Raw genomic sequence first — 14697 nt, 5'->3', positions numbered from 1 at the left:
TTTGATTTGGTCAGGGAGATATGCCAGATTTCCCACTTATATAACTTTACTATTGTATAGCAATGTCCTCTGATTGAATCATGGACAATTTCTTTTAACTTTGGCCTCTCTTACACTCAGCCATAGCCACAGATAGGCTGCAGTCATTGCACCCTGTAATACAAAAAGTTCTCTCCTCTCACCTGTGCTTTGCCTAAAATACAAAGCTTTTTCTGGTTCCGGAGGAAAATCCATTAGGAGAATTGCGAATTATTTCTGTAACATTTTAGTCTGAGATTCAGGATGATTGAGTCGAAAAATACAACAAACTTTTATGCTCCAAGTTAGAGCCACGAGGGTCAAACACATTGACTCATATTTACATTTTGAACTTCCAGTAAAGGAGGTTATTCAACCGGGGTGTTATCACTTAGGAAATGTATCTTAAATTAAGTTATTCCTGTCTGCCCCTAACGTGCTCTTATTTCGTCCCATCTTAACTAATATAATTTCTTTACACACTTATACTTTATAAAAAAAGCACTTTATCTCTTGCAGCTGCCAGTGCTTTTTTCTTTTTTTACCTGCAACTGAGTGAACATTAATCTAATTTTGCAAAACTTTCCTTAGTAACTTATTCGTTTGGGTAAACATCTTTAGGTTTAATTAATTAGCTATCATTGAAGGTGATGACGATGGTGCAGCTTAACTTTTGAGCGAGAAAACATCTTGTGTATTTGAACACAGCAAGCACTTAATTCCACGTTTGTCAAGCAGAACAAGAGATGTCAGCGTGTGAGGGTGATGAACCAAGCCACTAAAGAGTCTGCTTTAATAATGCAGAGCAACTAAATAGGTCACACAAGTATTAATTAAAGGAGAGGAAGATGGAAAGAGGAGTGTGAGAGACAAATGGACGTATAATAGTAGTTATGTTAGAAATAAGTGAGGGGAGGGAGGGAAACGGGGTGTAATTGAATGGAAAAAACTGGTGGGAGAACGGCGGATAAAAATAGCAAAAAAGCTAGAGAAAATGCGTGGAGGGAGAAATAAGGGAGGAAGAGGAGAGTGGTGTTGTGACATAATGGTATATATAGTTTATGCACTAATCAATGAAACAGTGTGGGAGTTCACTTGAGATTGTTCTGTCAAACATGCTTTTATACACCCCCCCCCCCCCCCCCCGCTATCATCACTGCCATCCTACACACAAATCAAACATGTTAATTTACTCTCTCACTGTTAAACGTCCATGTTATCAAGTAATGGCCATGCAGAAAAAAACAGTCAACAATTAACCATCACCGATGGTAACCAAGTTGCCATCTGACTGACAAAAAACAATGACAATTGTTGTCGCCTTGGAGCCCTGAAAGCGACAGATTATTTGAACAGTTGTACGGTGTAATTTTTGTTGTTGCTTCAGAGGCAGGGAAGTGTGTTGAAGATTCTAGGTCTCCTCCTCCACAGTAGAGCAAGTTCACACACCAGTACACCCATCATGATGAGCTGTCAGAACTCCGAGATAATAAAGCACCGTACAAAATACAGCACCCTCAGTGTTGAGTCGCACTATAAAAGAAACGTTTCTCCTTTATTCACTGTGGAAGCATGTTGTGTCCTGTGTACGTGTTGCTATAGCACTTGTTATTATGACTTATAATAATCATAATAATCATGAAGATGCCTTGTGTTGTAATGTTGGAAGGCCTGAAGAGCAGAAGAATTACCCTCTGTATTCAAAATATGTTACTCAAATTGCACGTTTCATTGAGTTGGAACAGTTTTTTAATTGTGAGCTACACTTCCACTCTTCTAGTCCCTTGATGTCTCCTCATGACTCCCCTTTTTCTTGCCTCAGAGACCAGTACTCATGTGCCCTGAAGTCAGCAGACATGACAACCGCACCACAGCAGACAGTTAGGCAGTGGATTATGCAAGAGCCAAGTTCCATGGTCTTTGGTAGAGATAAATATTTATGGACTTGCTTCCTTGCCCCCTTTGCAGCCATTCTGTTGAGTTTTAGTGGTAGAAGCGTGATTATTTAATCATTTTTACTCTCGGTTTTAATAATTGAGTTGCTCATGGGATGAACATAATAAAGTTGACTCATATACTGTATATTTAGTTGCATATATAAAGTTACTGCATGAGAGGATGTGTGTTTAAGTATTTTTCATAATTCATAGTTTTAACAGGATATTCCATTATTCAGTTATTGTCGGAGAACAGCGGCAAGGAACTTGGAACTCGCTCAGGGGTCCTTTAAAAGTAGATGACGCACACAACTGTCGTGTATGTGTCGGCTTTTGTCAAGTGTAAAATAAAAACCGTTCAATAGATTCTGCACCATTTGTCTTGGATGTCTCCAGTGTAAATCCATAATTAACATGTAGAGTCTTAAATGTTTAACTAATTATAATAATAATGAAAGTAAGTAACAATATTTGAACCATCCATGTCAACTTAATAATTATAATAATTTATCCTAGACTGTGTCATGGCTCTGTTTCCTAGAGCACTGTTTCTCAATCCTGGGGTCCCACTGCCCAGGTGTGTTGGAGCAGGGAAACATCTAAAACATGCAGGGTGGTGGGACCCAAGGATCAGCATTAAGAAACACTGTCCTTGAGTGAGCATGCAAGTTGTGGACACTGCCCATGTAAATGTATACATGGAGAAATTTGCTATATCTAATACATGAAAGTCATCCTTTTCTTCTGGTTCACCAATCATATGTGACTGTACTGTATGTTTGGAAACATAGTAATGAACTTTTTTTTGCTCTTATATCTATAGATGGTTACACTACTGACGACATAGAGTTCCACTGGCGAGGAGGACACAACGCCGTGACGGGGGTGGACAAGATTGAGCTCCCCCAGTTTTCCATTGTGGATCATAAGCTTACCTCCAAGAATGTTGTCTTCTCAACGGGTAACGTCCTGCTGCACAGCTTGAAATGCATCACAGTCGTAAATAAGAGAAGTGGCCTGTGTGTTAAGTCAATTTTCAAGGTTGAACACACAGCACAAACAGCAACACAAATACAACAATAATGCAGCCTAATGGTGCTATCATTAAAATAAACGATCTTGAAATGCTTTTACTCATATATATATATATATATATATATATATATATATATATATATATTTATATAATGTTTTTGCACATATTGCATCCACAAATTTCCAGAAATGCTAATGTTATGTTAGCCTGCACTTATACACATAAACCTTCAAATGAAGCAATCATCTGGGAGAGCAACGACACCATGACTTATTTACCAGCAATAATCAAAAAAAAAAGAATACGCTCTGCGGCAGTGAAATATTCATGTCTTTGCCATTTTCATATTCATGAATTTGTCACACAAGAAAGTGATTATAAGCAGGACAGTCGCGCTGCTGAATAATCGCCGCTTTGCTACTGTATTAAATAAGAGCAAACCATTAATGCAACAACAATGTAGTCACTCCAATAATAACACCTTACTCTGCAGAGGACGCGCATATTTTTACTGATTGCACAATATACCGCCCACTCTGAGCTACAGTAGATATATATGTATATAAATATATATATATATATATATATATGAAGCAATCATCTATATATATGTACACCATTAATATGCATGCAGGTAAGTCAACTCAAGTGTATCCCTGCAGTGTCCCTGATTGTATTACCCAATGAAGAGATATGGTAGATGGGAGATCCCTTTTTAACATGCTATCTATTGAGTTATGAAGAGGCCAAACCTGGGGGGGGGGGGGGGGGTCATGCTGAAATGCAAACATCAGCACGAGAGCACGGGAATTTATTCAACATCAGTGCCATGAGTCTCATGTCTCCCCTCCAAGGATAGACAATGTCATTGTTGCCCTCATGAATAAAACATTCAGCATTTACCATTAATTTTCTACTCAAAGCTGCATTCGTACTTCATGAAGAAATAATCGGGTGATTGTCCCGGTGGCTCGTGCCAACGGGAGCTAAGTTGAGTTGAGCTTTGTGGGATCTTGGTGCTTTATGTACAGGTCCCATATTTTAAAAATAGATTTCCATGTGCATTAAAATGATTGAGTCACTGCCTGCCCAGACCCAACAGCCTCACAGGATTTGATTTCTCCAAGTGTTTACTTTGAAATCTGCTGTACTCTTTCTATTTAGGACTCATTAGTGTTTTGAGTCCTCTTTTCAAACCATCTTTCCAGCTTTTACGAATGCTAGTCTCCTTACATTTATCTTTTACTTTTAAGTTTTGGCAATCGTGTTTTTGTACGAGTTCCATTTGTTCTGACAACCAGATATTATTATAGCTGTATGTGTGGACTGCAAACCTGCTTACTCACAGTAAAGAAATAAAATCCATTGCCTGGATTCAGAGCACTGAAAAGGGATAAGCCGCTTGATGGATTTGTCTCCGTGGCTGCAGCCCAGGCAAAGCGTATTTTATATATGCAGTCTTCCACTCTCGCTTTCCAAGCTTCCCAATCACCCACCTTCCTTATGTCCCTTATCGTCTCAGATTTTCCATACACATACGCTCCCCTGGCTGGCCTTGACGTACGCTGGCGCTGTGCCGAAACACGTGGAGGGTCTAGTAGCCAAGGACAGTGAGCTGTAGGCAAGGGCAGCTCACTTTGCCAATTCTGCATTGGACCTGGACACAGTAACACTGTGCAAGATTACCCCGACGTTTGCCAGATCATCCACGCGCGCGCCCTGGAACCAGGCCCAAGGCCTCGATGTTGTTTAGCCGCCAAATCTCAACAAAGAACTTAAGTCCAAATTTGACTATGTCATCCCAGTGCTGACATTTGCATTGACCCGTTTTACCAAGATACAGAGGCTGCAGTTCTTGAACTGTATTTGACCTACGTGTGTGTGTCACTGAGGAAATAAACGAAACACCTTGTTCTTGCCAGAGCTTCAGGGCAACACAAAAACCGCACACTCTGCTCTTAGAAACTAAAGGGAACACTTGTATAAAATGTGAGACGGAGGGAAAAACATCAGGAAGAAGGATCAAGTCTTTTCTTAATTATTCTCCCTCATGCTTCCTCTGTTTCTGCTCGACTTTCATCTCTTGTAGTGAATTCCCCCATCCAGTAGTAATTTGGTCGTGCAACTAAACCAAAAATGCAGCCAATTCCCTGAGAGAGAAAAAATATGTGTACTCATGCAGTTTTCTCTCACCAAAACCCTGTCGAGGGCTCGTTTCAAATAGAGCAACGATAAGCAAAAAACAAAGGACCCTTAACACAAAAAACATCAAACCATTTCCAATATTGGTGTATAAACACAGGCAGAAGACAAGAAGAGCTAATTCTAGTTAGTGGTGATGCTACAGTTCACTGGAGACAACAAATACAGCCTTTTCCTGAGCGCTCCAACAGAAACAGTAACAACCTATAGATGAGGTGAGGGATTATAATCATTTATGTCACTCAACTAGCAAACAAGCTTTTAGACTGATTGGTGAGTCTACACAAAACTAATCACAAACAGTGTTAATAATGAATGATGTGTGGTCTACTGGAATTTGCTGCTCCTCATTCATTTCTCATTGTTTGGATGAAACCAAGACACCAAGTTGTCCAATATTTTCCAAATTAAGGAAATACCTATTTCCATTGCCAACAGTCTATAACCTTAAGATTTCACTTCAAAATGTGTGTTTTAGTGTTGCTTGTTTATCTTGTCTGCACTACAGTCTGAGAACATCCCAAAAATATATACATCCTCTCTATGACGGCGTTTCTATTTTTCTTCCACTGTCCCCTCTCTGCAGGTTCTTACCCTCGTCTGTCCCTGAGTTTTAAGCTGAAGAGAAACATTGGGTACTTCATCCTGCAGACATACATGCCTTCTATCCTCATTACTATCCTCTCCTGGGTCTCATTCTGGATCAACTATGACGCTTCTGCTGCCAGAGTGGCTCTAGGTGAGGGCCTGCTTAGTGAAAATACACTGAGCAGGTAAATCTGAGGGGAAAGCCGTGGTAGCTTCCCCCAATTATTCCGCATAACCTTTACAACATTCTCTGTGAGGTAAATGGAAACATGTTGCAGAAACCTCAAAGGAAACAAGTACGTAGTATACTAAGAAGGAAGGAACATGACTAATTAACAGAAGGCAGGAAATTCCACTCACCAAAGATGAATTTCTTAAGGCTGTGAAATGTTCACACTCTTGCACAAACTTTTTTTCAAATAATTCCATTCAAATGCTTTGTGCCTTTGTTTGTTCCAAACCTGGGACTTAATTAAGTCCTTGGAGAACATAGAACACAACACGATGCTGATTAACCAGGATAAATATCTATCGTAGGACAACAAATGCTGCTAAATCGCTACAGGTGTATTATCTGAAGCGCCCTGTCTTCTTTTCACCAAATTCCATCTACCCGGCTTCATCCGTCCCTTCCACCCCATCCCTTTAGCTTTAGTCGACAAGGCAATTTCACTGATTGACAACTGAGCTGCACTTACTGATCCAGGGGGAAGGCATGCATGGGATTTAATGAAAAAAAAAGGGTAATACTACGTAATGGAGGGTGGTCAGCAAAGTTGGGAAATTCATGTTCCCCCCCACATTTAACGCAGGATTCAGAAACCACTTTACTCTGACCTGATTCCAGGCATTAAAGTGAACCTGTAATAGCTGCATCACATGGTCCCAGTGTCGCAGAAAATCCTTTGTTGTTATTGCTAAGCTATTGCAGCAAACAGCTCGGGAGAATTGCCTGAATCCTATTTTTGAACACTGGTCATCTTTGTGACAGCTGTATTTTTTTAATTTACTAATTGTCTGCTAAGACGCTCAAAACAAATTGCCTTAAATAATTTTTGCTTTCAAAATGAATTGTGCAGGTACGCGTGGGGAGGATTCATAAATGCCACGAGCGCTAAGAAAACCATTATTTATTCATGTGCGAGGAAATCACATGTTTCATGCCAACTCAAATGCAGGTACTGGATGTCATAGACACTGCACACTATTGTAAACACACATTTACAAAAAGCCAGTGGTTAGCTTCAAAACAGGATATGAAATGAAATCACCAGTCGGAGTTTGCACGTCACTTATAATAAGCACAGACTCGTCACATGGATTATGCCAAGTCTTTCTGTCTGTACCGATCCTCGCAGCCTGCTGGGTCAGGCTTTTCAAAACTTTTTTTCTCTCAGTAGTTCTGCACTAATGAACCAAGACCAAGGTTGACGTTTGAATTTCAAATTGTGCCGTAATGCTTCAGGTGCATGTCTTCAAGCTTATCCACTCGTGCAGGGTTTAAAGCCCCTCAGTTTCATTGATCCTTATACAGGCTTAGTCCAGCACAGACATCAGGTATCAAGTGGATCCTAAAGATACGTTTACAGCCCGGGGGTTTCAAATCTGTCTCGCACATTCAGTCCCAATAGACCAGTGTTTCGTGGAGACCCACTGCCCTGCTGCATGTTTTAGGCGTTTCCCTGCTCCATCACACCTGATTCAAATAAATGGGTCGTTATTGGGCTTCTGCAGAGCTCGCTGACGAGCTGGCATTTGGATCAGGTGTGTTGGAGCAGGACTGAGAAACACTGCAATAGAAAAGGTTTCTTAATTAACAACTACACACGATGTCATAAGTAATATTGTAATGTAATCGGTGATATTATTCTCCGTCAGGTATAACGACGGTGCTCACCATGACTACCATTAACACCCATCTGAGAGAAACTCTCCCCAAGATCCCCTACGTCAAGGCCATAGACGTGTACCTCATGGGCTGCTTCGTCTTCGTCTTCCTGGCTCTCCTGGAGTACGCACTGGTCAACTACATCTTCTTTGGACGGGGCCCTCAGCGGCAGAAGAGGGCGGCCGAGAAGATAACCATAGCAAACAATGAAAAGATGAAGATGGATCCAAATAAGGTAACATTAGCTTAACAAAAAACAAAAAATGACAGAAGTTAATTACTCCATTTACAGCCATGTTTTCTTGAGATTGTGGGTAAAACGTTAATTTAATTTCTCATAAAGCTATGAAAGGAGTTCTGAATAATCTCAGCAATGAAAAGAAATGTCACCAAGTCCAAATGAAGTGTTGACCTTATGGTTCTTGTGCCGTCTGTGCCAAGAATAGCCAGTTTTAATAAGCTTTCCATTTCCTACTCCCCGCTGAAATGAACTGATTGCTCACTAAAAGAGATGCAAAATGGCCACCATAACATGAGCACATATAAGCAAACGGATATCAGCTGAATAATAAACAGTGACAAAATTGGAACAGTGTTCGTAGCCCGTGGCAACAAGTGACGCAAAGGCTTGTGAATCCACTGATAAAGGAATACGGATTCCTTATTCAAATGCAGTACAAACAACTGTGTTCATGCAATGATTTCATTATGTACAAGTTTTTATTTATTTTTTCCCCCGCCCACACAAATGCTGCTGCAGTCTCCATCCACAACTTTTAAAGTAATCACAACAACTGTGTTTGTGCCTGCAGTGGCTGGTGGGGAACGTGGTCGGCAGAGACGACACTCTGTACGCCAGAATGACGCAGAGGGACCTCGACGGTCACGACTCAATGTGGGAACCGATCTTTGTGGACGACGCGGCGATAGGACTTGGCGATCAAAAGAACAGGGTACTATAAACATCTATGTTACAAAATATCACTTATATACAAGTGTATAATTGGTTTGTAACTACTTTCTAAATGTTACAATCTATTACCAGTTTTCCCTAACTTTTCCCACTGTTTGCTACTGCAAAAATAAAGTGAACAAACGATGATTTAGGTACAAAATAAACTTGTTTTTGTTGTTGTTCGATAGATGGACCCCCATGAAAACATCCTTTTGAGCACCCTCAAGAATGACATGGGTGTTTCGGAGCTGGCTCTGGGTCTCAATGACCCGCGGAACACCATGCTGAAATACGACAGTTCGACTTTACAGTACCGCAAAGCCGGGCTGGCCAGGCACAACTTTGGCCGCAACACACTGGAGCGCCACATGACTCAGAAGAAGAGCCGACTACGGCGACGCGCGTCACAGCTAAAGATCAACATCCCAGACTTGACTGACGTAAACTCTATTGACAAATGGTCAAGGATGATCTTCCCAACCGTCTTTTCCTTCTTCAACATCATTTATTGGCTTTATTACATCAATTAAAAACAAGAGGAACACCAGTGATAGCAAAGTATTTCCCTCATTTGTTGTTTGTATCTGGTTTGTTTGATTTTTACGTGATCCTGTAACACTGGACTGAATTACTACTGTATATTCAAGACTGGATCCATATCTTGAACCTCCACACTTGCTGGCTAACACACGACAACCTTGTAGAAGAAAGATTACAATCATATAAGGTGCCTGTTCCTAAATAATTGTTTTAAAAATTTTACATATTTTGTCAATGGTGTACTCTGACATGAGTTTAAAATGTTGGTTTGCATATTTTTGTATGTTTTTATTATGTTAGACTTACAATATACTTAAATCATTGCCAAAATATCATAGTGAGATACAATTTTAACAATTTAAACGATCCTTAACATTCACAGAAACGTGCTGATGAAAGTTTTCTCTGGGCTTGAATACAAGTATATAAATTTATTTTTTTCCCCAGTTCATAAACATCTCAGTGAGGAAGCATTAAGTATTATTAATGAAGATCACGAGAATGCTTCCAGGTTTTAATACAGACTGCACTCAAGAAGCCTGTTGAACGTCAAAACTGTCATAATGTAAAGACGCATGAGACTAATATGGCCGATCTGGATTGTTATTACTGTGTTTTCTCCCCACTGTGTCATGTTTTATAACAAAGTAAAGATGGAAAAAGAGTAAGAAAAAAAACAAATATTTGTCTTAAATAAAATGTACTTATATATTATACTAACTTGAATTATAACTAAACTAAATTATTAACACGGAATTTTGTCCCAAAGCACATTTTACACGTCTTTGGGGAAAGACCTTATTCAGAGAAAGTAGTTTAGTCTTAAAGTAAATGTAAATATCACATGTATAGCATTAATTATAAGGAAAAATATGAGCTTCACATGATTTGTTATATTATATTTTTTTTTATAGCTCTATTCTCACTTTCCTGTATTAACAAGACAGATGAAAACTGTCGAAGAGGCTCAGCAGCTATGATTAGTCTGTCACGGTTCAACAAGGCGACAGACAACGAGAAGCTAAATTTAATTTATTAGTTCACAGAAAGACAAGGGTGCATAAAAAGCACAACAAACATCAAATATCAGGTGATAGCTCCGCATCTATTATTTATTATGAGTTTAAAATCTACTTGTTTACGGATTTGAAAAGAAAGCAATGACATTGATGATAAAAAGCTGTAAAAAGCCCACGTTATAAATGCAGATTCTTTACATCTGATGTTGTACAAAACACTTTGCACACACGTTCTCAAAGCCATAGAGGCTGTATCGTAGTTCTTTTCTAATACCTGGTGCTTATCGTGGCTGAGGGGAATTGTTACTGACGTGACAATTATGATTACAATTTGCCGTTTAGTTACAAAACCTAAAAAATACAACTAGGGCTGTAATACACAAGAGAGTCATACACCACTGTCCGTGTGAATGGACTGCTGTTTCTCCTCGGTGAATTCAAGAACTCAATATAAAGTTGTGGTTGGAGTTCAAATTGGAGGAGCTAAAACTGTGAGAGGTTCGTTTAAAGTTGTGCCAGTTTTGTTCCAAAAATATAACAAAATAACAAGGATCTAACACAAAGGAATCGTGACCATTTGTTGATTGTAGGTGTGTGGGACCAATTACACGATAATACTTTAATTATTTACTTACAGTTATGTCTCATCGCATCTCTTTCCCACTCACGTGTTCCATTTCATGTGTGTTCTTGTGTTGAATCTACTTCATTTAAACATGAATATAGAAGTAATTACATTTTATAAAAAAAAAATGTATGTCGATTGGTATTGCAAATATTGTATTAAAATAGCATTTATGCAACAGTTACAACTATTTTAGTCTACTGTCCAACAAGTGACAGGTAAAACTCTGAATATCGTACACAAATCTATAAATAAACCGTTTGCACAATGTGCTGGAATTTGGCGACGGCACATGGTGAGGAAATTAAGTAATAATGTCAAATATTGTTGAAAAAAAAATGCAAGTTTTGAGTTCTCTGAGAAAATCCTGAAGTTAAAATCTCATCCAGTATTTCACCAAGAATGTATATATGAATTGGTGTTTATTATTCTTGTAAATAGCTATATGCTTTCTATTGGAAAGACAGAGGGACAAATTTCAATATAATTTATATTAAAATGAATACAGAATGCAGTGGGTGATGTGAAACCATGTAAATAGTTTTTGTTTTACAGTGTCACTTTTTGTTTTTTTGTTATTTTGTTATTTTGTCCAAGCACTTTTCGTTTGTTTTGCCAAAATGTTCATGAATGTATTTGATATTCTTTTGCAGCAATGTGTCAGCAGAGGTGTAACAGTTTTTTTTGTTGTTGTACCAATGATCAGCTAATTACAGATTTCAGAAACACACACTCACATAAAAATGGGTCAGGTGATAAAGATGCCTTTTGTATCATCCCCTAAATTCAACCATCTCAGGTCAGCACAGTTCACACCATAGACGTTCACCACAACCTTCAATTTAAACCCAAATATTGTATTTAAGGAAAAGTACCTTAGTGAGCTTCTATCAGATGTCTCCCCTCTGTCATTTATTTACTTTTCTCGGTTTAATTTAAGTCCCGTTAAAACCATATAGCCAACAGTGCTCATACAGTTATTGCTCAGTATAGGTAGAATTTAAAAGAAAATATTTAATCATATTTAATCAATAATTTAAAGTCATTAAGGTACTTAATCCACCATAGCCATAGAAAGAATAAAACTTCCCAATATAAATATATTTCTTAATATTCAGAATAATACTGTATGTAGTATGATGTGTGTGTGTGTGCGTGTGCGTGTGCGTGTGTGTGCGTGTGTTGGCCAGAGTTTTCCAAAGCACACCGCTAACTGGCAAGAAAGGCCTGCTTCATGAGTTCTACACTTTGATGTGTTTGTACTTCACAGCGCTGTTTTGTTTCATATACTGTATTTTTATATTTCTATACTCCTGTGTAAAAAAAAAAAAGAAAGAAAGAAAAATGCACACTGCTGTTTGTTTAAAATCCTTGTAAGTCCAATTTTGGCAATTTTCACATTTATACTATACAGAATAATTACCTTGTCTACTGGGGATTCTGGAGAAAAAAAAAGAGATGGCATTTATGTTTATGAAAATGTTTCATTGTCCCACATATGAAGTTAAAAAATACAGGTTGTAAACAGTTGGCTTTTCTGAATTCTTGGAAGGCACGGTTTTTCAGAAGTTTTCCATCAGACAGACTTTTTTCCGGAGAGCAAGGACAGACTGATACTCTAACGGCCTGAAATGACAAATGTTGGTGACAGAGTATGTTTGCACACACTCACAGAAGAAGCCTTAGCCTCCCGCTGCCCTGGACTTCACACCTCGCAGCATCAATCCTCTTTACCCTTTCAACACCTTCCACCTTGAGAAATCCTTGTATGTGCCACACTCACACGAGCATTCCCACAGAAACCCTGGACTGTATGCTTCGTACAGATGAACCATGTAAAAGTCAGTGTTCCATCTTTACTATGAAAACTATGAAAATGAATACATTGTCAAATAAATATTGTATACAGTTCTAAAATCTGCAGGTGTTTATTAAGTGGTATCACCAGTTTAGCATCTCATGGTAAACATCATCGTTCAATATTGAAAATGCAAGGTTACTGTGTAAATGAGAGCAGTTTATCTTGTCCTCATGTTCATTGTAATCACTTACAATGATAAAAATCATTGTATCCACACATTTCTTTCAATGCACAGTATAAAATTCCAAATTATCGTCAACTACTTAGATAATCGATTCATGGGTTTGAAGCTTTGTTCATGATTAAAACAAGATTTCTGATTCTTTCAGCTTCATAAATGTGAATATTGTTATGGTTTCTTTGCTCCATATTACAAAGAAATCATTAAAAACTGAATCACTTTGGTTTGTGGACAAAAACTGGACTTTCGAGAACATCATGTTATCATTTTTAACGTTTTCTGACATTTTATGGACCAAACGTTTACTCGAATACAGATGAATCAATTATGAAAATAATCGTTAGTTGCAGCTTCATTCCAAATCACAGATTACTGATTAAAGTGTCCACATCTAATAATAATAATGTCCAGCAGGCTTTACACTGAAAGGTGTAATGTCGCGCCTCCATAGTTCAAAGCAGTTCAAAGTTCTTCAACACAGTTCAAAGTCTGCGTTAAAAAAAGGTTTCTATCACTTCATATGTTTCCATATCAGTCTGCATGAAGCATGCACAATCAAGGGGAGATCACTGACTTCCAAGGCCTTTGCAAGAAATGTTGCTATCTAAGGTCAAAGGATCACTGAATCTCCTCAACATCAGAAGACGGCACAATAATTATCACACCGATGTCATCACCATTTTTACGTCAGTTCTTATGTCACAGGACCCTCTTTCGTTCCACATTCATCCATGGTAACGTGCCGTGGGAATAATACACAATTCCTTATATGGACACCCTGGGCGTGTGTGTTTATTGTGCAGAAGTCACAAAATAGACGTTTTTTTCTTTTCTTTTTGTTCATAAAAACGAGGCCAAGTGAACTTTGAACTGTGACGTATTTCCAAATTTGACAAATTGAATCTGATTTTAAACATTTTGAGTACTTTTTGCCAAGGTTGTGCTGAAAAAAGGGATATAAGAAACTCTTTATTGTACTTATATTCTTATACCATCTGTATATACTGTATGTTTAAGCATAGTGATGGGTAAAAAAGCAGAATAAATGTTTAAAATGCTCTGTGTTGTAAGGGTTAAACAAATCCACACACAAGCTTGTACATTTACTGACACGATGTGAAACTTATGCAAGAAAATGAGTTGTGAACCCACAGATCTGGGCTCCCATTCACCACAGGAGAAGGGGATATATTGTAGAGTGCTAAGGCGGTACTTTGAACATCCTGTGTATAAGAAAAGGAAAATGCATGCACTACAGACGCCATAAACAGAAACAAAATCCCATCTAATCCCTAACGGTCCTGTGGCAGGAGAGGGAGACAGAACATCTTGCTTCTGACAGCCCGGGGAGCTGAGGAATTAATGTGAGAATGTGATTTGTGGATGACCCCTGACAATACTGAAGCAGCATCACATACAGTAACTACACTTTCCACTTTTCACTTTCCAAACAAGTAACAGACACTACAACTGTCACAGCTACACAGTGCACATCTTAGAATGTGGATACAAAATGCTCAGGTGTGACTGAATTCCATTGCAAAAAGGGATCTTTTCAAAATCTGCGTTGCCATTTTGAAAACAAGCACAGTGTGCTCATTTGCCCAGATTTGAAACCAAGCCACCGTGATATAGAAATAGAGCTTGTGCGGCTGTGGATAGAAGGACATGAGTCATGACACAGAACTGTGGGCAGGCCCTGGCATTACAACAAAGACATTAGAAGTCTAATGCGAAACGCTCCTTTTCATCTTTCTCCCACAGCACTCATTCTGCTCATCTCCCACACCGTGCGTGTGTTTGTCTGTGCATGGCCCACCTCATTTGGTTTTGTTCTAAATCATCCT

General features: G+C 38.7%; 1 protein-coding gene across 1 annotated transcript in view; it reads left to right on the top strand.

The window, feature by feature from the left end:
• The window catches only part of LOC131458754 (gamma-aminobutyric acid receptor subunit beta-2-like), a 48412-nt gene extending 35543 nt beyond the window's left edge, over positions 1 to 12869 (top strand). Inside the window, exons 6-10 of the mRNA XM_058627988.1 lie at positions 2779 to 2916; positions 5780 to 5932; positions 7660 to 7904; positions 8482 to 8622; positions 8813 to 12869. Of these exons, the coding sequence (XP_058483971.1) occupies positions 2779 to 2916; positions 5780 to 5932; positions 7660 to 7904; positions 8482 to 8622; positions 8813 to 9154 (1019 nt within the window). The 3' untranslated portion in view covers positions 9155 to 12869. The remainder of the gene's footprint in view (positions 1 to 2778; positions 2917 to 5779; positions 5933 to 7659; positions 7905 to 8481; positions 8623 to 8812) is intronic.
• The last annotated feature ends 1828 nt before the right edge of the window (positions 12870 to 14697 follow it).

Source organism: Solea solea, chromosome 4 (assembly GCF_958295425.1).
Source record: "Solea solea chromosome 4, fSolSol10.1, whole genome shotgun sequence".
In the NCBI taxonomy this organism is placed as follows: Eukaryota; Metazoa; Chordata; class Actinopteri; order Pleuronectiformes; family Soleidae; genus Solea; species Solea solea.
This window is presented reverse-complemented; position numbering and strand designations above follow the sequence as displayed.